At 42.2% G+C, this 22,203-nt stretch overlaps 1 protein-coding gene across 7 annotated transcripts; it reads left to right on the top strand.

The window, feature by feature from the left end:
• Positions 1–64: 64 nt before the first annotated feature.
• On the top strand, positions 65–20,400 carry LOC112257657 (nuclear transcription factor Y subunit alpha-like). Of its 7 annotated transcripts, none has more exons than XM_042304234.1 (10): positions 65–197; positions 1,180–1,270; positions 1,632–1,715; positions 2,722–2,868; positions 3,061–3,237; positions 6,869–7,046; positions 7,170–7,324; positions 13,269–13,442; positions 16,925–17,035; positions 18,897–20,400. In XM_042304234.1, exons 2-10 carry the CDS (start codon positions 1,202–1,204, stop codon positions 18,954–18,956), a joined length of 1,155 nt encoding a protein of 384 aa, XP_042160168.1. In that variant the 5' UTR covers positions 65–197; positions 1,180–1,201; the 3' UTR covers positions 18,957–20,400. The 7 variants fall into 7 exon arrangements, with proteins under 7 accessions (XP_042160168.1, XP_042160165.1, XP_042160169.1 ...); XM_042304231.1 differs by having other exon boundaries at positions 18,891–20,400; XM_042304233.1 differs by lacking the exon at positions 65–197 and adding an exon at positions 249–322 and having other exon boundaries at positions 18,891–20,400.
• Positions 20,401–22,203: the final 1,803 nt, after the last annotated feature.

Genomic DNA, 22,203 nt, shown 5'->3' with positions numbered 1-22,203 from the left:
CTGAACCAATTGCGTCATCAGTCGGGTTGTAAAAGATCGGCAATCTTCGTCGTTCTTCGCCTAAACGATCACATGGCTTAACTCTTCGACATCGCTGTTGTTTTTCATTTGCGCCATTTTGTCTGCTCACTTTGGTGATTGGGCTTTGGAACCCTGAACTGGAGCCAATCAGAGGGATACCGGACAGCAGAGAAACGGTAATAGAAGCCCTATGGTTGTTGTCAGCACGGATTGGTTTGTCATTGACCAACCAAATTACTAACTCTACAAAATACAGGAATCGCATGTTGAAGCAAATCAACGTTGTTGTATTTTTTGAACTGTAATGATTTCAGTATGATTGTAGTATAACATAATCCTTGTTACATAACCGAGACAGATGTGCATGCTAAATGCAACGTTAGCTTGGAATAAATCCTATAAATAATGTGATTTTTTTGTTGTTGTTGTTGTTGTTGTAACTAGCTAATGTTATACCCAAATATTTATACATTTTCAACACGCTTCCGTTCTTTTATTTGAACATTTAACTTGCTAGCTAAGCTAACTAGCTAGTCAACTATCCAGCTAGCTAGTTACCTAATGTAATACCTGTGCCTTGTCTCAAGCTAGCTAACGTTAGCTGTGTAGCTAGCAGCAGTAAAGCTAGCGAACGACAAAGAAAAAGCACACACTTCAAGATGTCCTTCAACAAATCTAACGTTAGCTAGCATTTGTGTTCATTTGCTGCAGGATGTACCATGTAGCCCATTTTGTTAATTTCAAGAAATATTCTCCAAATCAAATTTTATTGGTCACATACAAATATTTAGCAGATGTTATTGCGGTTGTAGCGAAATGTTTGCACTCAAACTGAGTGATATCCGATGATGTACCCGCCTCAGCTGAATCTTTAAATTAGGCTACAATCCTGGGGAACAAGAACCGGAAAACACATGAATGCTTGTGTTCCACATGTCTGCTGAAATGGTGACTGTTTAGCTAGTCCAGCTAATGGCCCAACAATCAATCACAGTATTTTTCCTGTTATATGTGGCAACAACAACCTCATAGCCTATGATTGCTTGTGTGACCCTTTGGGATTGATATGCCAGCTTGTATTGGATTTTTCCCTTTGTATCCCTAATTTGTCACAATGCCTCTAATTTGATTGATCAAACTGTATTTTGACAATGACAGGAAGGACTGTGACTAACTGACCATGGAGTACACCACCTCAACAGGGGAGCAGATAGTCGTGCAGACGTCCAATGGACAGATCCAACAACAGGTGAGTGGCAACGGTTCAACCTGAGCTGGGTGAATCTCAACCAGACTTTACTGAGGTACACCAACGGAATACAATGTAGGCCTACATGTTGTTGAGTCTAGACTGAGAAGTGTCATTATAGGCAATTCATTTGATATAAAATGATTCAATCTAATCTCTGAGACTTCTGGGATAAGTGAACTGTAGCTGTTCCGTGTTCATTAGGCACTAAACGTCAGAAAACTGAACGAAACAGGGAGGGACTACCTGGATTTAGGGGCTTGTTTAAATAAGAAATGCAAATGATTTTTTTTTTCCGTTACAAAAATGCTTTGAAACGGTTTCCGGTTGCGAGCCCTAATGAACATGACCTTGTCTGCAGACTCAGGGCACAATGACGGCTGTGCAGCTGCAGACCGAGGCGCCGGTATTGACGGCCTCTGGCCAGCAGGTGCAGACACTCCAGGTAGTGGTGTGACCGTCTGCCTATGTCACATTGTCACCCAGTCACAGTATTGCATCGCACTGCATTATTGTCACAGTGTACAGCATGCCTCTCGCCTACCATGATTACCATGCCCCATCTCAGTGCTAGCTTCCCTAGAATGCTATCGCTGCTCTGAGCTGCATGTCCCCAGCTCAGTGACTGGTTTGACTGAGTCAGTCCGAGTCATCCATGAAGGTACTAGCAACAGTCTGAAACATTGGATTGACCATCATATTATGGCCAGTTTTTCACCATTGTTCACGCTATGATACGCTTACACTGTCAACTGGTTCATGTGTTCATAATTTTATGTCCTAAAACAGCAATTATATTCTGTCTCAATGACACGCTTGGTGTTTTAGCAGCGCTCTGGCTGTGACATGAAACTGCAGAGTTATAGTATACACTGAGTGTACAAAATATTATGTATACCTGCTCTTTCCATGACAGACTGACCAGGTGAATCCAGGTGAAAGCTATGATCCCTTATTGATGTCACTTGTTAAATCCACTTCAATCAGTGTAGATGAAGGGGAGGAGACAGGTTAAAGAAGGATTTTTAATCCTTGACACAATTGAGAAATGGATTGTGTATGTTTGCAATTCGGAGGGTGAATGGGCAAGACAAAAGATTTAAGCGGCTTTGAACGGGGAATGGTAGTAGGTGCCAGGCGCACCGGTTTGTGCCAAGAACTGCAATGCTTCTGGGTTTTTCACGCTCAACAGTTTCCCGTGTGAATCAAGAATGGTCCACCACCCAAAGGACATCCAGCCAACTTGACACAACTGTAGAAAGCATTGGAGTCAACATGAGCCTTCATCCCTGTGGAACGCTTTAGACACCTTGTAGAGTCCATGCCCTGACGGATTGAATCTGTTGTGAGGGGGAAAAGGAAGGCATTCTTAATTATTTGTACACTCAATGTATATGATTATCTAAGAATGAATATCAACTTTAACCCAACTTTAACCCACCCACCCACAGGTCCAAGGCCAGCCCCTGGTGGTGCAGGTGAGCGGAGGGCAGCTGATCACATCGTCAGGGCAACCCATCATGGTGCAGGCTATGGGGGGAGGACAGGGACAGACCATCATGCAGGTGCCTGTGTCTGGAGGACAGGGACTACAACAGGTGAGGAATGGGATGAGAGGAAAACCATAGACATATAATTGCTAGAACTCATTCAATTCAATTAGAATGATTTCAGAGTGCAGTGTTCTTAAGAGTCTTTTCCCATTCTAGGAATCATATTTATTTGAGCCAGAGTCTGGAGTTGGAATGATATTATGAGCACACTATCATCTGATTATGTTTCATTGTCAGATCCAGCTACAGGGTGGACAGCAGATCCAGCTGCAGAACGGTCAGACGATCCATCTAGGGGGACAACAGATCCAGCTGCAGAACGGACAGATGTTACAGCTAGGGGGACAGCAGGGTCAACCCCAACAGATCATCATCCAACAGCCACAACAAGCCATCACAGCCGGACAGAACCAGGTACCCACACACACACACACACACATGACGTACACACACACACACACACACTCTGAAAGGTATACACCTATACAGACTTCTGATTATACACTTCCTCTTTTGGGACAATGTGACATCATCGCTAACCATCAGCATTTGAGTCTGAATTCAAACATACTTTTAGTTCAACTTCCACATGATGAACTACAATGTAAATTCAAATCTCTCATTGACACTGATTCATGGGTCAACTGATCCAGCTGCAGCAAGGCCAGAGATGTTTAGCTTCAATCCTATGCAATATATACATTCGATGTTCCGATTTGACCTTTTAGATTGGGCAAAACGAGTGACCTAAGAGACATTGAGAGTGATATGATCGTCGTTGCCAAACGTGCTAGTTTCAGTATCTCATAAACGTTTGGCCTCCTGGGCTTTTCACGCGCGACAGTGTCTAGGGTTTACAGAGAATTTTACGACAACAGATAAAACAGTCAGTGGCAGTCCTGTGGGTGAAAACAGATAAAACAGTCAGTGGCAGTCCTGTGGGTGAAAACAGATAAAACAGTCAGTGGCAGTCCTGTGTGTGAAAACAGATAAAACAGTCAGTGGCAGTCCTGTGGGTGAAAACAGATAAAACAGTCAGTGGCAGTCCTGTGGGTGAAAACAGATAAAACAGTCAGTGGCAGTCCTGTGGGTGAAAACAGATAAAACAGTCAGTGGCAGTCCTGTGGGTGAAAACAGATAAAACAGTCAGTGGCAGTCCTGTGGGTGAAAACAGATAAAACAGTCAGTGGCAGTCCTGTGGGTGAAAACAGATAAAACAGTCAGTGGCAGTCCTGTGGGTGAAAACAGATAAAACAGTCAGTGGCAGTCCTGTGGGTGAAAACAGATAAAACAGTCAGTGGCAGTCCTGTGGGTGAAAACAGATAAAACAGTCAGTGGCAGTCCTGTGGGTGACAACAGAAAACAGATAAAACAGTCAGTGGCAGTCCTGTGGGTGAAAACAGATAAAACAGTCAGTGGCAGTCCTGTGGGTGAAAACAGATAAAACAGTCAGTGGCAGTCCTGTGGGTGAAAACAGATAAAACAGTCAGTGGCAGTCCTGTGGGTGAAAACAGATAAAACAGTCAGTGGCAGTCCTGTGGGTGAAAACAGCACGTTGATGAGAGGGTCGAAGGAGAACGGCAAGAATCGTGTAAGTTAACAGACAGGGGAAATAACGAAACACATAACTCGTCGGTCCTTGGTCACGGATTGGCTATTACCGCAGACGACCACACCAGGTTCCACTCCTATCCGTTCAAACAAGAAGAAGCAGGGCTAGTTGGGCACGCCATCACCAACACTGGACAATTGGAAGAGTGGAAAAACATCTCCTGGTCCGACGAATCCCGGTTCCTGTTGCGTCATGCTGATGGCAGAGTTATGATTAGGCGTAAGCAGCCGCATGAGTCCGTGGCTCCATCCTGCCTGGTGTCAACAGTACAGGATGGTGGTGGTGTAATGGTGTGGTGAACGTTTCATTGGCACCCGTTAGGTCCCTTGATTCAAATTGAGTAATATTTCCATACCCCGAAGAATTAAGGCTGTTCTGTATGCAACTAGATGTGTGTACATAATAAACTGGCCTGTGTGTGTACAGTGGCAAGAGAAAGTATTTTAGGCCTTTGGAATTACCTGGACTTCTGCATAAATTGATCATAAAATGTAACAACAATATACAAACACAGTCTGCTTAAAATGAATAAGACAAACACTTATATGTTTTCATGTGTATTGAACACACCATGTAAACATTCACAGTGCAGGGTGGACAAACTGTGATCCCACGGATTTACTTCTGTGTTTTGGGTCATTGTCCTGTTGAATCACCCAACTTCTGTTGAGCTTCAATTCAGCAGGGTAGCCTAGTGGTTAGAGCGTTACGCCAGTAACCGAAAGGTTGCTAGATCAAATCCCCGAGCTGACAAGGTAAAAATATGTTGTTCAGCCCCTGAACAAGGCAGTTAACCCACTGTTCCTAGGCCGTCATTGTAAATAAGAATTTGTTCTTAACTGACTTGCCTAGTTAAATATATATATTTTTAAATGCGAACAGATAGCCTTACATTCTCCTGAAAATTTTTTGATAAACTTGAATTAATTTTCCTGTCTGATAGCAAGCTATCCAGGCCCTGAGGCAGCAAAGCAGCCCCAAACCATGATGCTCCCTCCACCATACTTTACATTTGGGATGAAATTTTGATGTTGGTGTGCTGTGCCTTTTTTTCTCCACACATAGTGTTGTGTGTTCCTTTCAAACAACTAAACTTTAATCTGTCCACAGAATATTTGGCCAGTACCGCTGTGGAACATCCAGGTGGTCTTTTGAGAACATCAGACGTGCAGCAATGTTGTTGTTTTTTTTGGACAGCAGTGGCTTCTTCCGTGGTGTCCTCCCATAAACACCGTTCTTGTTTAGTGTTTTACGTATCGTAGACTCATCAACGGAGATGTTAGCATGTTCCAGAGATTTCTGTAAGTCTAGCTGACACTCTAGGATTCTAAACCTCACTGAGGATTCTGCGCAGTACTCTTGCAGTCATCTTTGCAGGACGGCCACTCCTAGGGAGAGTAGCAACAGTGCGGAACTTTCTCAATTTTAAAGACAATTTGTCTTACCGTGGACTGATGAACATCAAGGCTTTTAGAGATACTTTTGTAACCCTTTCCAGCTTTATGAAAGTCAACCATTCTTAATCTTAGGTCTTCTGAGATCTCTTTTGTTTGTGGCATGGTTCACATCAGGCAATGCTTCTTATGAATGGCAAACTCAAATTTTGAGAGTTTAATTTTTTTTATATATATAGGGCAGGGCATCTCTAACCAACATCTCCAATCTCGTCTCATTGATTGAACTCCAGGTTAGCTGACTCCTGACTCAAATTAGTCATTAGCCTAGGGGGTTCACATACTTTTTCCAACATACACTGAATGTTTAAATGATGTATTCAATATAGACAAGAAAAATACAACAATTTGTATTATTATTATTATGTTATTTTCTTGCCACTGTATATACCTTTCAAAGGGCAAAAGCCCCCTTGTTGATTCAGTCTAAAATATATATACAATTTTTTTTTTTTAAATTGTTATATTCTATCATTCTTAATTTCTTTCTATTTATTTTTGGGATTTGTGTATTGTTAGGTATTACTGCACTGTTGGAGCTCGGAACACAAGCATTTAGTTAGATATTACTGCACTGTTGGAGCCAGGAACACAAGCATTTAGTTAGATATTACTGCACTGTTGGAGCTAGGAACACAAGCATTTAGCTAGGTATTACTGCACTGTTGGAGCTAGGAACACAAGCATTTAGCTCCAGCCACGATAACATCTGCGAAATATGTGTATGCGACCAAATAACATTGTATTTAGATTTTTAATTATATTTTATAGCATTAAGGAGATCAATCAGGGGTAAGGCCCTGCGATAGACTAGCGTCCTGTCCCTGTACTGGTACATCAAGCTGCCTCACACGACAGAAACAAGAGATGCTCATGCTCCTATGAGCCATTGTGGCTCGCACAAGCCAAGTCTCATGCAAGGCTACTTACTTTACTTGTCGCCATACTGTATATGACCCTGTCCTGTGTGTTCCAACAGGGCCAGCAGATTCAGTTGCAACAGGGCCAGCAGATTCAGTTGCAACAGGGCCAGCAGATTCAGTTGCAACAGGGCCAGCAGATTCAGTTGCAACAGGGCCAGCAGCTGGCGCAGACGGCTGATGGACAGACCATCGTCTACCAGCCAGTCAACGCAGATGGCACCGTCCTGCAACAGGGTATGTTTACAGTATGGACACACACACATGCACACCGACATGCTTGGACGCACATTTGTCCACACACACACACACAAATAAAATGGTGAAGGTGGTGGTGATAAGAAGGCTTTTTCTCCCCAGGAATGATCACCATCCCAGCAGGCAGCCTGGCGGGGGCCCAAATGGTACAGACAGGGGGTGCCAACACCACCACTACCAACAGTGGACAGCAGGGCACTGTGACCGTCACATTGCCAGTCTCAGGCAACATGATGAACGCTGGTGGCATGGTCATGGTAAGGCCCTAACCAGAGATACCCAGACATCCTATTACCTAGATCACTGAGGGGGTTGGGGCACGGTGGGTTAGTACCTGGTTAGTGTAGAGCCTGTAGTGGGTTAGTACCTGGTTAGTATAGAGCCTGTAGTGGGTTAGTATAGAGCCTGTAGTGGGTTAGTACCTGGTTAGTGTAGAGCCTGTAGTGGGTTAGTACCTGGTTAGTATAGAGCCTGTAGTGGGTTAGTATAGAGCCTGTAGTGGGTTAGTACCTGGTTAGTATAGAGCCTGTAGTGGGTTAGTACCTGGGTTAGAGTATAGAGCCTGGGTTAGTGGGTTAGTATAGAGCCTGTAGTGGGTTAGTACCTGGTTAGTATAGAGCCTGTAGTGGGTTAGTACCTGGTTAGTATAGAGCCTGTAGTGGGTTAGTACCTGGTTAGTATAGAGCCTGTAGTGAATTAGTATAGAGCCTGTAGTGGGTTAGTACCTGGTTAGTATAGAGCCTGTAGTGGGTTAGTACCTGGTTAGTATAGAGCCTATAGTGGGTTAGTATAGAGCCTGTAGTGGGTTAGTATAGAGCCTGTAGAGGGTTAGTACCTGGTTAGTATAGAGCCTGTAGTGGGTTAGTATCGAGCCTGCAGTGGGTTAGTACCTGGTTAGTATAGAGCCTATAGTGGGTTAGTATAGAGCCTGTAGTGGGTTAGTATAGAGCCTGGGTTAGTATAGAGCCTTTAGTGGGTTAGTACCTGGTTAGTATAGAGCCTGTAGTGGGTTGTCGAGCCTGCAGTGGGTTAGTACCTGGTTAGTATAGAGCCTGTAGTGGGTTAGTATAGAGCCTGTAGTGGGTTAGTACCTGGTTAGTGTAGAGCCTGTAGTGGGTTAGTACCTGGTTAGTATAGAGCCTGTATAGTGGGTTAGTATAGAGCCTGTAGGGTTGTACCTGGTTAGTAGCCTGGTTAGTATAGAGCCTGTAGTGGGTTAGTACCTGGTTAGTATAGAGCCTGTAGTGGGTTAGTATAGAGCCTGTAGTGGGTTAGTACCTGGTTAGTATAGAGCCTGTAGTGGGTTAGTACCTGGTTAGTATAGAGCCTGTAGTGGGTTAGTATAGAGCCTGTAGTGGGTTAGTACCTGGTTAGTATAGAGCCTGTAGTGGGTTAGTATAGAGCCTGTAGTGGGTTAGTACCTGGTTAGTATAGAGCCTGTAGTGGGTTAGTACCTGGTTAGTATAGAGCCTATAGTGGGTTAGTATAGAGCCTGGGTAGTACCTGGTTAGTATAGAGCCTGTAGTGGGTTAGTACCTGGTTAGTATAGAGCCTGTAGTGGGTTAGTATAGAGCCTGCAGTGGGTTAGTACCTGGTTAGTATAGAGCCTATAGTGGGTTAGTATAGAGCCTGTAGTGGGTTAGTATAGAGCCTGTAGTGGGTTAGTATAGAGCCTTTAGTGGGTTAGTACCTGGTTAGTATAGAGCCTGTAGTGGGTTAGTATAGAGCCTGCAGTGGGTTAGTGCCTGGTTAGTATAGAGCCTGTAGTGGGTTAGTACCTGGTTAGTATAGAGCCTATAGTGGGTTAGTATAGAGCCTTTAGTGGGTTAGTACCTGGTTAGTGTAGAGCCTGTAGTGGGTTAGTATAGAGCCTGTAGTGGGTTAGTACCTGGTTAGTATAGAGCCTGTAGTGGGTTAGTACCTGGTTAGTATAGAGCCTGTAGTGGGTTAGTACCTGGTTAGTATAGAGCCTATAGTGGGTTAGTATAGAGCCTTTAGTGGGTTAGTATAGAGCCTGTAGTGGGTTAGTACCTGGTTAGTATAGAGCCTGTAGTGGGTTAGCCTGTAGTGGGTTCGAGCCTGTAGTGGGTTAGTACCTGGTTAGTATAGAGCCTGTAGTGGGTTAGTACCTGGTTAGTATAGAGCCTATAGTGGATTAGTATAGAGCCTTTAGTGGGTTAGTACCTGGTTAGTGTAGAGCCTGTAGTGGGTTAGTATAGAGCCTGTAGTGGGTTAGTACCTGGTTAGTATAGAGCCTGTAGTGGGTTAGTACCTGGTTAGTATAGAGCCTATAGTGGGTTAGTATAGAGCCTTTAGTGGGTTAGTACCTGGTTAGTGTAGAGCCTGTAGTGGGTTAGTATAGAGCCTGTAGTGGGTTAGTACCTGGTTAGTATAGAGCCTGTAGTGGGTTAGTATCGAGTCTGTAGTGGGTTAGTACCTGGTTAGTATAGAGCCTGTAGTGGGTTAGTACCTGGTTAGTATAGAGCCTATAGTGGGTTAGTATAGAGCCTTTAGTGGGTTAGTACCTGGTTAGTGTAGAGCCTGTAGTGGGTTAGTATAGAGCCTGTAGTGGGTTAGTACCTGGTTAGTATAGAGCCTATAGTGGGTTAGTATAGAGCCTTTAGTGGGTTAGTACCTGGTTAGTATAGAGCCTGTAGTGGGTTAGTATAGAGCCTGTAGTGGGTTAGTACCTGGTTAGTATAGAGCCCTGTACCTGGTTAGTATAGAGCCTGTAGTGGGTTAGTACCTGGTTAATATAGAGCCTATAGTGGGTTAGTATAGAGCCTTTAGTGGGTTAGTATAGAGCCTGTAGTGGGTTAGTACCTGGTTAGTATAGAGCCTGTAGTAGGTTAGTATAGAGCCTGTAGTGGGTTAGTATAGAGCCTGTAGTGGGTTAGTATAGAGCCTTTAGTGGGTTAGTACCTGGTTAGTATAGAGCCTGTAGTGGGTTAGTACCTGGTTAGTATAGAGCCTGTAGTGGGTTAGTACCTGGTTAGTATAGAGCCTGTAGTGGGTTAGTATAGAGCCTGTAGTGGGTTAGTATAGAGCCTATAGTGGGTTAGTATAGAGCCTGTAGTGGGTTAGTATAGAGCCTGTAGAGGGTTAGTACCTGGTTAGTATAGAGCCTGTAGTGGGTTAGTATCGAGCCTGCAGTGGGTTAGTACCTGGTTAGTATAGAGCCTGTAGTGGGGTATAGAGCCTGTAGTGGGTTAGTATAGAGCCTTTAGTGGGTTAGTACCTGGTTAGTATAGAGCCTGTAGTGGGTTAGTATCGAGCCTGCAGTGGGTTAGTACCTGGTTAGTATAGAGCCTGTAGTGGGTTAGTACCTGGTAAGTATAGAGCCTATAGTGGGTTAGTATAGAGCCTTTAGTGGGTTAGTACCTGGTTAGTGTAGAGCCTGTAGTGGGTTAGTATAGAGCCTGTAGTGGGTTAGTACCTGGTTAGTATAGAGCCTGTAGTGGGTTAGTACCTGGTTAGTATAGAGCCTATAGTGGGTTAGTACCTGGTTAGTATAGAGCCTATAGTGGGTTAGTATAGAGCCTTTAGTGGGTTAGTATAGAGCCTGTAGTGGGTTAGTACCTGGTTAGTATAGAGCCTGTAGTAGGTTAGTATAGAGCCTGTAGTGGGTTAGTATCGAGCCTGTAGTGGGTTAGTACCTGGTTAGTATAGAGCCTGTAGTGGGTTAGTACCTGGTTAGTATAGAGCCTATAGTGGATTAGTATAGAGCCTTTAGTGGGTTAGTACCTGGTTAGTGTAGAGCCTGTAGTGGGTTAGTATAGAGCCTGTAGTGGGTTAGTACCTGGTTAGTATAGAGCCTGTAGTGGGTTAGTACCTGGTTAGTATAGAGCCTGTAGTGGGTTAGTACCTGGTTAGTATAGACCTATAGTGGGTTAGTATAGAGCCTTTAGTGGGTTAGTACCTTGTTAGTGTAGAGCCTGTAGTGGGTTAGTATAGAGCCTGTAGTGGGTTAGTACCTGGTTAGTATAGAGCCTGTAGTGGGTTAGTATCGAGCCTGTAGTGGGTTAGTACCTGGTTAGTATAGAGCCTGTAGTGGGTTAGTACCTGGTTAGTATAGAGCCTATAGTGGGTTAGTATAGAGCCTTTAGTGGGTTAGTACCTGGTTAGTGTAGAGCCTGTAGTGGGTTAGTATAGAGCCTGTAGTGGGTTAGTACCTGGTTAGTATAGAGCCTATAGTGGGTTAGTATAGAGCCTTAGTGGGTTAGTACCTGGTTAGTATAGAGCCTATAGTGGGTTAGTACCTGGTTAGTATAGAGCCTATAGTGGGTTAGTATAGAGCCTATAGTGGTTAGTATAGAGCCTTTAGTGGGTTAGTATAGAGCCTGTAGTGGGTTAGTACCTGGTTAGTATAGAGCCTGTAGTAGGTTAGTATAGAGCCTGTAGTGGGTTAGTATCGAGCCTGTAGTGGGTTAGTACCTGGTTAGTATTAGAGCCTGTAGTGGGTTAGCATCGAGCCTGTAGTGGGTTAGTACCTGGTTAGTATAGAGCCTGTAGTGGGTTAGTACCTGGTTAGTATAGAGCCTATAGTGGGTTAGTATAGAGCCTTTAGTGGGTTAGTACCTGGTTAGTGTAGAGCCTGTAGTGGGTTAGTATAGAGCCTGTAGTGGGTTAGTACCTGGTTAGTATAGAGCCTATAGTGGGTTAGTATAGAGCCTTTAGTGGGTTAGTACCTGGTTAGTATAGAGCCTATAGTGGGTTAGTACCTGGTTAGTATAGAGCCTATAGTGGGTTAGTATAGAGCCTTTAGTGGGTTAGTATAGAGCCTGTAGTGGGTTAGTACCTGGTTAGTATAGAGCCTGTAGTAGGTTAGTATAGAGCCTGTAGTGGGTTAGTATAGAGCCTGTAGTGGGTTAGTATAGAGCCTTTAGTGGGTTAGTACCTGGTTAGTATAGAGCCTGTAGTGGGTTAGTATCGAGCCTGCAGTGGGTTAGTACCTGGTTAGTATAGAGCCTGTAGTGGGTTAGTACCTGGTTAGTATAGAGCCTATAGTGGGTTAGTATAGAGCCTTTAGTGGGTTAGTACCTGGTTAGTGTAGAGCCTGTAGTGGGTTAGTATAGAGCCTGTAGTGGGTTAGTACCTGGTTAGTATAGAGCCTGTAGTGGGTTAGTATCGAGCCTGTAGTGGGTTAGTACCTGGTTAGTATAGAGCCTGTAGTGGGTTAGTACCTGGTTAGTATAGAGCCTATAGTGGGTTAGTATAGAGCCTTTAGTGGGTTAGTACCTGGTTAGTGTAGAGCCTGTAGTGGGTTAGTATAGAGCCTGTAGTGGGTTAGTACCTGGTTAGTATAGAGCCTATAGTGGGTTAGTATAGAGCCTTTAGTGGGTTAGTACCTGGTTAGTATAGAGCCTGTAGTGGGTTAGTATAGAGCCTGTAGTGGGTTAGTACCTGGTTAGTATAGAGCCTGTAGTGGGTTAGTATAGAGCCTGTAGTTGGTTAGTACCTGGTTAGTATAGAGCCTGTAGTGGGTTAGTACCTGGTTAGTATAGAGCCTGTAGTGGGTTAGTACCTGGTTAGTATAGAGCCTGTAGTGGGTTAGTACCTGGTTAGTATAGAGCCTATAGTGGGTTAGTATAGAGCCTTTAGTGGGTTAGTATAGAGCCTGTAGTGGGTTAGTACCTGGTTAGTATAGAGCCTGTAGTAGGTTAGTATAGAGCCTGTAGTGGGTTAGTACCTGGTTAGTATAGAGTCTGTAGTGGGTTAGTACCTGGTTAGTATAGAGCCTATAGTGGGTTAGTATAGAGCCTTTAGTGGGTTAGTATAGAGCCTGTAGTGGGTTAGTACCTGGTTAGTATAGAGCCTGTAGTAGGTTAGTATAGAGCCTGTAGTGGGTTAGTACCTGGTTAGTATAGAGTCTGTAGTGGGTTAGTACCTGGTTAGTATAGAGCCTGTAGTGAGTTAGTACCTGGTTAGTATAGAGCCTATAGTGTGCTAGTACCTCGACTCAGTGAGGTCATATAATTAAATATTACACAATAGTTTATCTCTGTGGTATGGGGTGTTTGATCAGAAATAATTGTTGCAAATTAGCCTCGGTCAGACACAAACACACACACACAGCGATCAGTGTGTTTGCTCGTCAGATAGTCTATGCAGTATCCCCCACTCTCTCTATCCTTCTCTCCTCTTTGCCAGAGGCTCTATCTAGTATGTCTCTTTTTCTCTCTCTCCCTCTCTCCCTGCTAGATGATGCCTAGTGGAGGTGCGGTGCCTGCTATGCAGCGTATCCCTCTACCCGGGGCTGAGATGTTAGAGGAGGAACCTCTGTATGTCAACGCTAAACAGTACCATCGCATCCTGAAGAGAAGACAGGCCCGAGCCAAGCTGGAGGCAGAGGGCAAGATCCCCAAGGAGAGGAGGGTGAGTAGCCTGGGTTAGGGTTCGTGTGTGACGACAGGCCCGAGCCAAGCTAGAGGAAGAGGGCAAGATCCCCAAGGAGAGGAGGGTGAGTAGCCTGGGTTAGTGTTAGTGTGTGACGACAGGCCCGAGCCAAGCTAGAGGAAGATGGCAAGATCCCCAAGGAGAGGAGGGTGAGTAGCCTGGGTTAGTGTGTAACGACAGGCCCGAGCCAAGCTAGACTAAAGTAATAATACAAAAATAACACAATAAGAATAACAATAATGAGGTTATACAGGGGGCACCGGGGGACACCGGTACCGATCTATATAATTGAAAATGGCTATTTACTCTGTTCCATCTGACTGCGCAATCCACTGTCTCATCAACCCAGCCAGGCAATTTATAAACTTGATCTCCACTATAAAAAGCATCTAGACATTATCTCACATTTTCTTTTAGACTAACATTTGGTTTTCAACAGCAGAGATGTGTATAAACCTTGCTGTCCGTCTCTCCGACATTTGCAACATTGTTTCAATATTGAAATTCAATCTCCAGCTGACCCATGGTAATGAACATGTTGGGAGTCGGAAAGAGACAGGCTTGCTGGCAGCTTTTCTCAGACAGTCGAAATCATGAATCAGCATAATTTTTATGGCTATATACGAAGAAATGTCTATAGAAAAACACGAAATGCAGCTAGTTTGTCTTTTCAGCTTCAGTTTTAAGTTATTGTGTTAGCTGTGTAGTTGAATATCTCTTCTGAACAGTGGCCTGGCGAGAGAGCAAATGTTCATTGCCAGATGAAATCGCAAATTGTTATGGATGTATACCAAACAAATCACTAGAAAACAGCTTAAACAAACTATATTTATAATTGTCTAGAAATGTAATGGCCATCCAAGCTTCTCAGTTTTGTTCTATTTTTTTAATTATTCGCAGCTACTTTACTGTTACTCTGGCTACACTGTTTTTGTCGTGAATGTGTTAGCCAAAGTTGGCTAGCTACCAAACAAGGGATAAGTACGTTGCCAGCCATCATGACAACGGAACATTTAGAAGGAACGACTGGGTCGCGTCCATAGATACAGAACAAAAAGACATAACGACTGGGTCGCGTCCATAGATGTAGAACTAAAAGACATAACGACTGGGTCGCGTCCATAGACACAGAACAAAAAGACATAACGACTGGGTCACTTATCTGGCAAACGAACCGATGTAACGAAACAACCAGCCGGTTTGGGTATGCTAGCAGCATACCACCCTGCATACCACTGCTGGCTTGCTTCTGAAGCTAAGCAGGGTTGGTCCTGGTCAGTCCCTGGATGGGAGACCAGATGCTGTTGGAAGTGGTGTTGGAGAGCCAGTAGGAGGCACTCTTTCCTCTGGTCTAAAAAATATCCCAATGCCCCAGGGCATTGATTGGGGACACTGTCCTGTGTAGGGTGCCATCTTTTGGATGTGACGTTAAATGGGTTTCCTGACTCTCTGAGGTCATTAAAGATCCCATGGCACTTATCATAAGAGTAGGGGTGTTAACCCCGGTGTCCTGGCTAAATTCCCAATCTGGCCATCAAACCATCACGGTCACCTAATAATCCCCAGTATACAATTGGCTCACTCATCCACCCTTCTCTCCCCTGTAACTATTCCCCAGGTCGTTGCTGCAAATGAGAATGTGTTCTCAGTCAACTTACCTGGTAAAATAACGAAGAAAAATTCATTTAAAAACAAACCCTAGATTTGTGTTGAGACTATATCTCGTGAAAGGATGAAATATTATGTTATATAAAATAAAAAAAATGTTTTAATGAAAACAATCATTATTTTAAATATGTTGGTAACTTGTTGTGATAAAAGTGATAAAGCCTGAGAAAACCGGTTGTTTGAAGGGCTTCTCGGACATTCTAGGACATTCTCTCTCTTGAAAGAGTATATTTGCACGGTAGAATTGAATGGTGAATAGTACAGTGTGTTTGTTAGTCAGATAGTCTATGCAGTGTCTCTCAGAGCAGGACTGCTGCAGTCTTTTTTTTTAACATGTTTTATGTTTGAGCTGCTTTTGAAAGCAGAAGTCGAATTGAAAACATTATTGGCATTGTTGAATTCGATTTTCATAATAAAAGCAAGCTATAGGACTGATGGTTTGGTTAGCCAGACTAGCAAGTCTGTTTGGTTACCAAGGCAACTACTGTACTACTACTTCAGTGGATGTTGATCACATTTTTTTTTTTTTTTGGCGTTAAATGTGTTAAATTATAGCCATGGTATAAAAGGGATAATCAACCCGGAGGAGATCTATGTGTTCTCTGGAAAATAATGCAACTCAGTGGAAGGTCAGTTCCGCTCTGCCAGCGTGTTGTGGAATGCACCTTCCACGTCGTTTCCACGGGGAACGCACAGCCCCTAGTTAACTATCTCTTACTATCTCTTACTGGTCGTGTATCTTACTGTCTGCAAACTACCATCGGTTAGTTTGTCTTTTCTTAGCAACGTGTTTATATTGTGTTTATATGTTTTTTATTTGCGTCTCAGTGGTTGTGAATAGGGGGTTTCAGCACCTTGTGAAAGGCCTCGAACCATGTTACTAGCTTCCCTCTTGCACCCATTTCAGCAAATAAGTAGTACCCGCTCTCTATATAAGCAAACCGAAGCCCAAGTTTTCAATTAATTGGCAATGCACCCAGTGTTGCGCTTACTTAAAGGCCCAGTGCAGTCAAAAACATGATTTGCCTATGTGTTGTATATATTTCTATTTGGTTGAAATAATACTGTAAAATTGTAAAAAATTATCATAATGCCCTTTTATTTATTATTAATGTTTTTATTTTATTTCATTTTTTATTTTACCCTCTCTTTCTCCCCAATTTCAATCTTGTCTCATCGCTGCAACTCTAGTGGGAAATTGACGATCATCCTGAGCTCCCACTTCTCACACATGGGGACCTCTAATGTCACCTACTAAGAAAATGGCCTCTATATCAGCATTGTTGGCAGTTAAATGCAACAAAAAAACAGTATTTATAAAAAAACAATCTATAAATTGAGTTTTTGAACTCAACAATTTGTTTACAAGCATGATAGCTGTACTTTTAGTTCATTAACCAATCAGTGTTCCTCAATGAGTTAAAGTCACACGAATGCAACTGGTATTTACGACATTACGGTAAATTCCCCCGCATGGTTACGAACGCAGCATCAGAGTGGAAACTTGAGAGGCCCAAAATAGCAATCCGGTCACAACAGACAATGCAAGGAACATTGTGAATGGCACTTAATTTCCCCACTGTACTGAAACCGAACCGTGACTCAAAAACCGCAATACGTACCGAACTGTGGGTTTAGTGAACTGTTACAACCCTAGTTGTTAGTGACACCTTTCTCTCTCTCTTTCTCTCTCTCTCTCTCTCTCTCTCTCTCTCTCTCTCTTTCTTTCTCTCTCTCTTTCTCTTTCTGTCTCTCTTTCTTTCTCTTTCTTTCTCTCGATCTCTCTCTGACAGAAATATCTGCATGAGTCCCGTCACCGCCACGCCATGCAGCGCAAGAGGGGAGACGGAGGACGCTTCTTCTCTCCCAAGGAGAGGGAGGAGATGGCCCTGGCTCTGGCCCAGGTAGGAGAGCTGGAGAGGGGGAATCAAAAGCAGAAATTGAGGAAGGGATTGTTTGAGCTCCTACTGGCTGTCTCAATCTGCCTTCTCCCCATAACTGCCATTATACAATTTGAAGTGAAGAGTCCTTACTAAGTTCTTCAGGCTATATACAATACACATAAATCCAGGGCTACAGATAACAATTCACTGGTGCCAATACGTTTTTCAGTTGGTGGCACTAGCCCATGATTTGGCATCACAATAGAAACAAATTCAATGTCATTCCAGTCCCTCCAGGGTTCTGCGATTGCATTTTTTTTTTAAATTTAAAAATCACAAATTCCCCTTAGATTATGCAAGGGATTGTTAATTTGACCAATCACGGCTCCCTAGAGGTGCAGCGGTCTAAGGCAATGCATCACAGTACTATTGGCGTCACTATTGGCCCAGCATCGTCCGGGTTTGGCCGGGGTAGGCCGTCATTGTAAATAAGAATTTGTTCTTAACTGACTTTCCTAATTAAATAAAGGTTTAAATACATTTTTAAAAACAGCACTATTTCCGCATAAAATTGCCATAAAATTGCCATGTCATGGTTCAATCAAGCCACACGTCAATTTTCACGACAATTTCAACAAAATCGTTGCATATCGCCATGCAAAATGTCATAATAGCCACAGCAAAATCAAGCTTCACAAAAATCACTTCAAAATTAAGTGCTTTATGAAAGGTGCCACTATGCAGACATCGCTCCGCCATTTCCTGTTTGCAAAAATTACAATAGTTTGCCTAATTTCAGTTTGTGACATCAAAAAAAGCAAGTGTAGTGTAGAGAATCAGTGTACCATTTAAACCTCTGTAAAATATATTTTCCATAACACAAAAATATTGTATTTTCGGCTGTTTGAAACTGGTGTTCAAAAACGAAAATTAAAAACAAGAAACATAGAAATAGCGCACATAGAACAGATCTACCGTTTCATTTGTCCTGAACACAAAGTGTTATGTTATGTGTTACATGTTGCAGCTTTAAGAGGTGTATTAGAAGACTGAAAAGGTATTCCATAACAAGTTTTATCTAAAAATGTTGCGATTCAAAATATTTTTTTATGTGCAAACTAATCCAGTTACTGTTATACTTTACTGTTAAAATAGGGCTGCAGTCAGCATGCCAATTGCATTTCCCATTTCACAACTTGAGACATCTGTGGGCATTGTTTTGTGTGACAAAAATGTAACATTTAGAGTGGCCTCATGCTGTTTAATCAGCTTCTTAATGTCACACATGTCAGTTGGATGGATTATCTTGGCGAAGGATAAATACTCACTAACAGTGACGTCAACAAATTTGTTGCCAAATTTTGAGAGAAATAAAGAGTTTTGTGTGTGTTTTTATTTCAGATCATAAAACATGGGACCAACACTTTACATATTCCGTTTATACCCTTTGTTCAGTGTAATTTGTAAACATAAAAAAAAAAAACATAATTCCACTTTAACATTAATGGGGTATTGTGTGAATAAATCAATTTAAATTTGATCCATTTTTAAATTCAAGCTGTAACACAACAAAGTGTAGAAAGTCTTGGGGTGCGAATACTCTCTGAAGACACTGTAGGTAGAATCTTATTCAAAATGATTCCACAGCTGTGATGGCTGAAGAAAGCTTTAAATTGTTTAATAAATAAATAAAGAGTTTAACTTCTTTTTTTTTTACTTTGAAAATGTGGAGTAGGTTGTGTAGATCAGTAAAAAAAAAAAACATCAAATGTATTCCCTTTTGAGATGCAATTTTGAGGCATTGATGACTGTGTAATATATATATATTTCCTCTCTCTCTCTCTCTCTCTCTCTCTCTCTCCTTCTCTCCCCGTAGCAACAGGCAGAGCTGGCCGCCCAGGCAGGAGAAGACTCTGTAGCTCAGATGGTCCGTGTTTCATAGCATTCGACACCCCGACAATGTCTTCCTCCGTATATACACCTCTCGCTAGGCTTGGCCGATAAACCGTGTACCGGGGTGTTTCCAAATACCGACAGTATGATTTTCAATACCATTTAAAAATATATATATAATAATATTTTTGTTTTTGGGGGGTGCATGTTACAGCACTGCTTAGAAATCTCAAATGTGTCAAATAAATGATACCCTGTTCAGGGCTCCAGCTATGCATTTGGTTTGCTAACTTGCTCGCTAAGTGGCTAGATGTCAAGATCAAGCTTCTTGGTTACTGCAAAGACAGTCAATCCCACCCTGGATCAAGAACACTCAACCCTCTTGCCTAAATTGTTTATTGCGTAATTTTATATATATAAAAATATTATCATTTGAATAGCGCCCATTATGTGCATTTCCAGTAATACCCAGTATGGTACAGAAACGGTGTGACATTATGAAAATCTTGATACTGCCCAACCTTACCCCTCGCCCTTATAAGGCTCTGCCTGTATTCTATGACTGAGATTTCTCCATGATCGCCCATATAAGGCTCTGCCTGTATTCTATGACTGAGATTTCTCCATGATCGCCCATATAAGGCTCTGCCTGTATTCTATGACTGAGATTTCTCCATGATCGCCCATATAAGGCTCTGCCTGTATTCTGTAACTGGGATTTCTCCATGAAGGGTCACTATGAATGAACTTCAACCCTTGACCTTTTACTGGAACTGTTATGCTGTGTCCTGGAAACCAATACTAAGGTTACAACTATGAGATGCTTTTTGCCTTCAGTAAAACCCTGGTCGATGACTTCATGTTTGCTAAAGCAGGTCATAACTGATGGTAGTTTAGTTGCAGAATACATTTCGTTGGTCTTAATTTTTTTGTGTGTATTTTACTGAAGCAAAGACTGTTTACAAATTCAGCTGTCGGAGTCAAAACATTATGGTAGTTATGCATCTTGTTTGTTGAAACAGGCAACATTATAGAAGCCTTGGTCCATAGGGATTCTCAAGTCAGATATTGACAGACTAAATGAAAATGGATATTCATTAAGAATGTTTTTGGAAGCACTTCTCATAGAAAAACAGAGGAGAATTGGAATTTCACTTTACTTCCTGAATTGAAATGGAATTGACCCCAACACTGCTTTTCAGAAGGGTTTTCAATATCCAGTCCTCGGTTGTTTGTACAGGGAATGTATTTTATACAACCGTCGTGATAAAAACTAGATGTTTGTTGTGAGATAGACAGCACATGTATGTTGCATTGATGTCTGACTATCCATGTACTTTGTCTGTTTAACTCTATGTGGATCTTTATTTGAAAAGTACATTTTATATTCTTCTGATTCTGAAGGACCATACATTTATTTTTTTGTGGTTTACAACATTGTTTGACTGTGAACTCTTGTGTATCAATCTGTTAATTAAATTGTATTAGGTTCACTTTGTCTTTTTTATAGTTCTGTGTGTTTCATTGATTGTATTTATTGTGTGTGTGTGTGTGTGTGTGTGTGTATGTGTGTGTGTGTGTATATATTATATATGTAGGTATGTATATACACAGTGGGGCAAAAAAGTATTTAGTCAGCTACCAATTGTGCAAGTTCTCCCACTTAAAAAGATGAGAGAGGCCTATAATTTCATCATCAGTACACTTCAATTATGACAGACAAAATGAGGGGAAAAAATCCAGAAAATCACATTGTAGGATTTTTTATGAATTTATTTGCAAATTATGGTGGAAAATAAGTATTTGGTCACCTACAAACAAGCAAGATTTCTGGCTCTCACAGACCTGTAACTTCTTCTTTAAGAGGCTCCTCTGTCCTCCACTCGTTACCTGTATTAATGGCACCTGTTTGAACTTGTTATCAGTATAACAAGTTCATAGTTGAAGTATACCTATGATGACAATTACAGGCCTCTCTCATCTTTTTAAGTGGGAGAACTTGCACAATTGGTGGCTGACTAAATACTTTTTTGCCCCACTGTGTGTGTGTGTGTGTGTGTGTGTGTGTGTGTGTGTATATATATATATATATATATATATATGTGTGTGTGTGTTCATATTGTTTTCATTAGGATCCCCATTAGCCGATACCAATGGCAACAGCTTGTCATACAGACAAAATATTTTAAACATTAAAATTTAGTGTGTGCATTTATCAGTTTCACATGTATGTCAGTACATACACGCAACAAGTAGGTCACATTATCTGTTTTGTTGAAGCTAGATTTGCTCTTCATTTGCACTATATTAGATGGAAGGGAGTTCCATGGCTCTGAATAATACTGTATGTTTCCTTGAATTTGTTCTGGACCTCGGGGGCTGTGAAAAGACCCCTGGTGGCATATCTGGTGTGGTAAGTGGGTGTGTCAGTGCTGTGTGTAAGTGGAACGTGCAACCATTTGGAATTTCCAAAATAATGTTTCTTATAAAAACAAGAAGTGATGCAGTCAGTCTTTCCTCAACTCTTAGCCAAGAGAGACTGACATGTATAGTATTAATATTAACCCTATGATTACAATGAAGAGCAAAACGTGCCACTCTGTTCTGGGCCAGATGCAGCTCAACTAGGTCTTTCCTTGCAGCACTGAACCACATGGCTGGACAATAATCAAGATAAGATAAAACTAGAGCCTGCAGGACTTGCTTTGTGGAGTGTGGTGTCAAAAGAGCAGAGTATCTCTTTATATTACGGCTAGACCTCTCCCCATCTCTTTATTGCAGACAGACCTCTCCCCATCTCTTTATTACAGACAGACCTCTCATCTCTTTATTACAAACAGACCTCTCATCTCTTTATTACAGACAGACCTCTCCCCATCTCTTTATTACAGACAGACCTATCATCTCTTTATTACAAACAGACCTCTCCTCATCTCTTTATTACAGACAGACCTGTCCCCATCTCTTTATTACAGACAGACCTCTCCTCATCTTTACAACCATTGAACCTATATGTTTTGACCATGACAGTTTACAATCCAAGGTGACACCAAGTAATTTAGTCTCCTTAACTTGTTCAAAAGCCACACCAGTCATTACCAGATTCAGCTAAGGTATAGAACTTAGTGAATGATTTATACCAAATACAATGCTCTTAGTTTTTCTACTGGCCACCAATTTTCCAAAACAGACTGCAACTCTTTAAGGGTTTCAGTGACTTCATTAGCTGAGGTTGCTGATGCGTATATGGTTTAAATCATTAGCATACATGGACACACATGCTTTGTTTAATGCCA

The sequence above is a fragment of the Oncorhynchus tshawytscha genome, linkage group LG22 (genome assembly GCF_018296145.1).
Source record: "Oncorhynchus tshawytscha isolate Ot180627B linkage group LG22, Otsh_v2.0, whole genome shotgun sequence".
NCBI classification, from domain to species: Eukaryota; Metazoa; Chordata; class Actinopteri; order Salmoniformes; family Salmonidae; genus Oncorhynchus; species Oncorhynchus tshawytscha.
The sequence above is the reverse complement of the archived record's forward strand: the minus strand, read 5'-3'. Positions and strand labels throughout refer to the sequence as shown.

What these genes read in the sequence shown, in the direction of transcription:
- LOC112257657 (XM_042304231.1), top strand. Translation starts at nt 1,202, where the DNA reads ATGGAGTACACCACCTCAACAGGGGAGCAGATAGTCGTGCAGACGTCC. An exon ending in TCACAGCCGGACAGAACCAG is followed by an intron (nt 3,238 to 6,868) that starts GTACCCACACAC and finishes GTGTTCCAACAG; the next exon opens with GGCCAGCAGATTCAGTTGCA. An exon ending in AGATCCCCAAGGAGAGGAGG is followed by an intron (nt 13,443 to 16,924) that starts GTGAGTAGCCTG and finishes TCTCTCTGACAG; the next exon opens with AAATATCTGCATGAGTCCCG.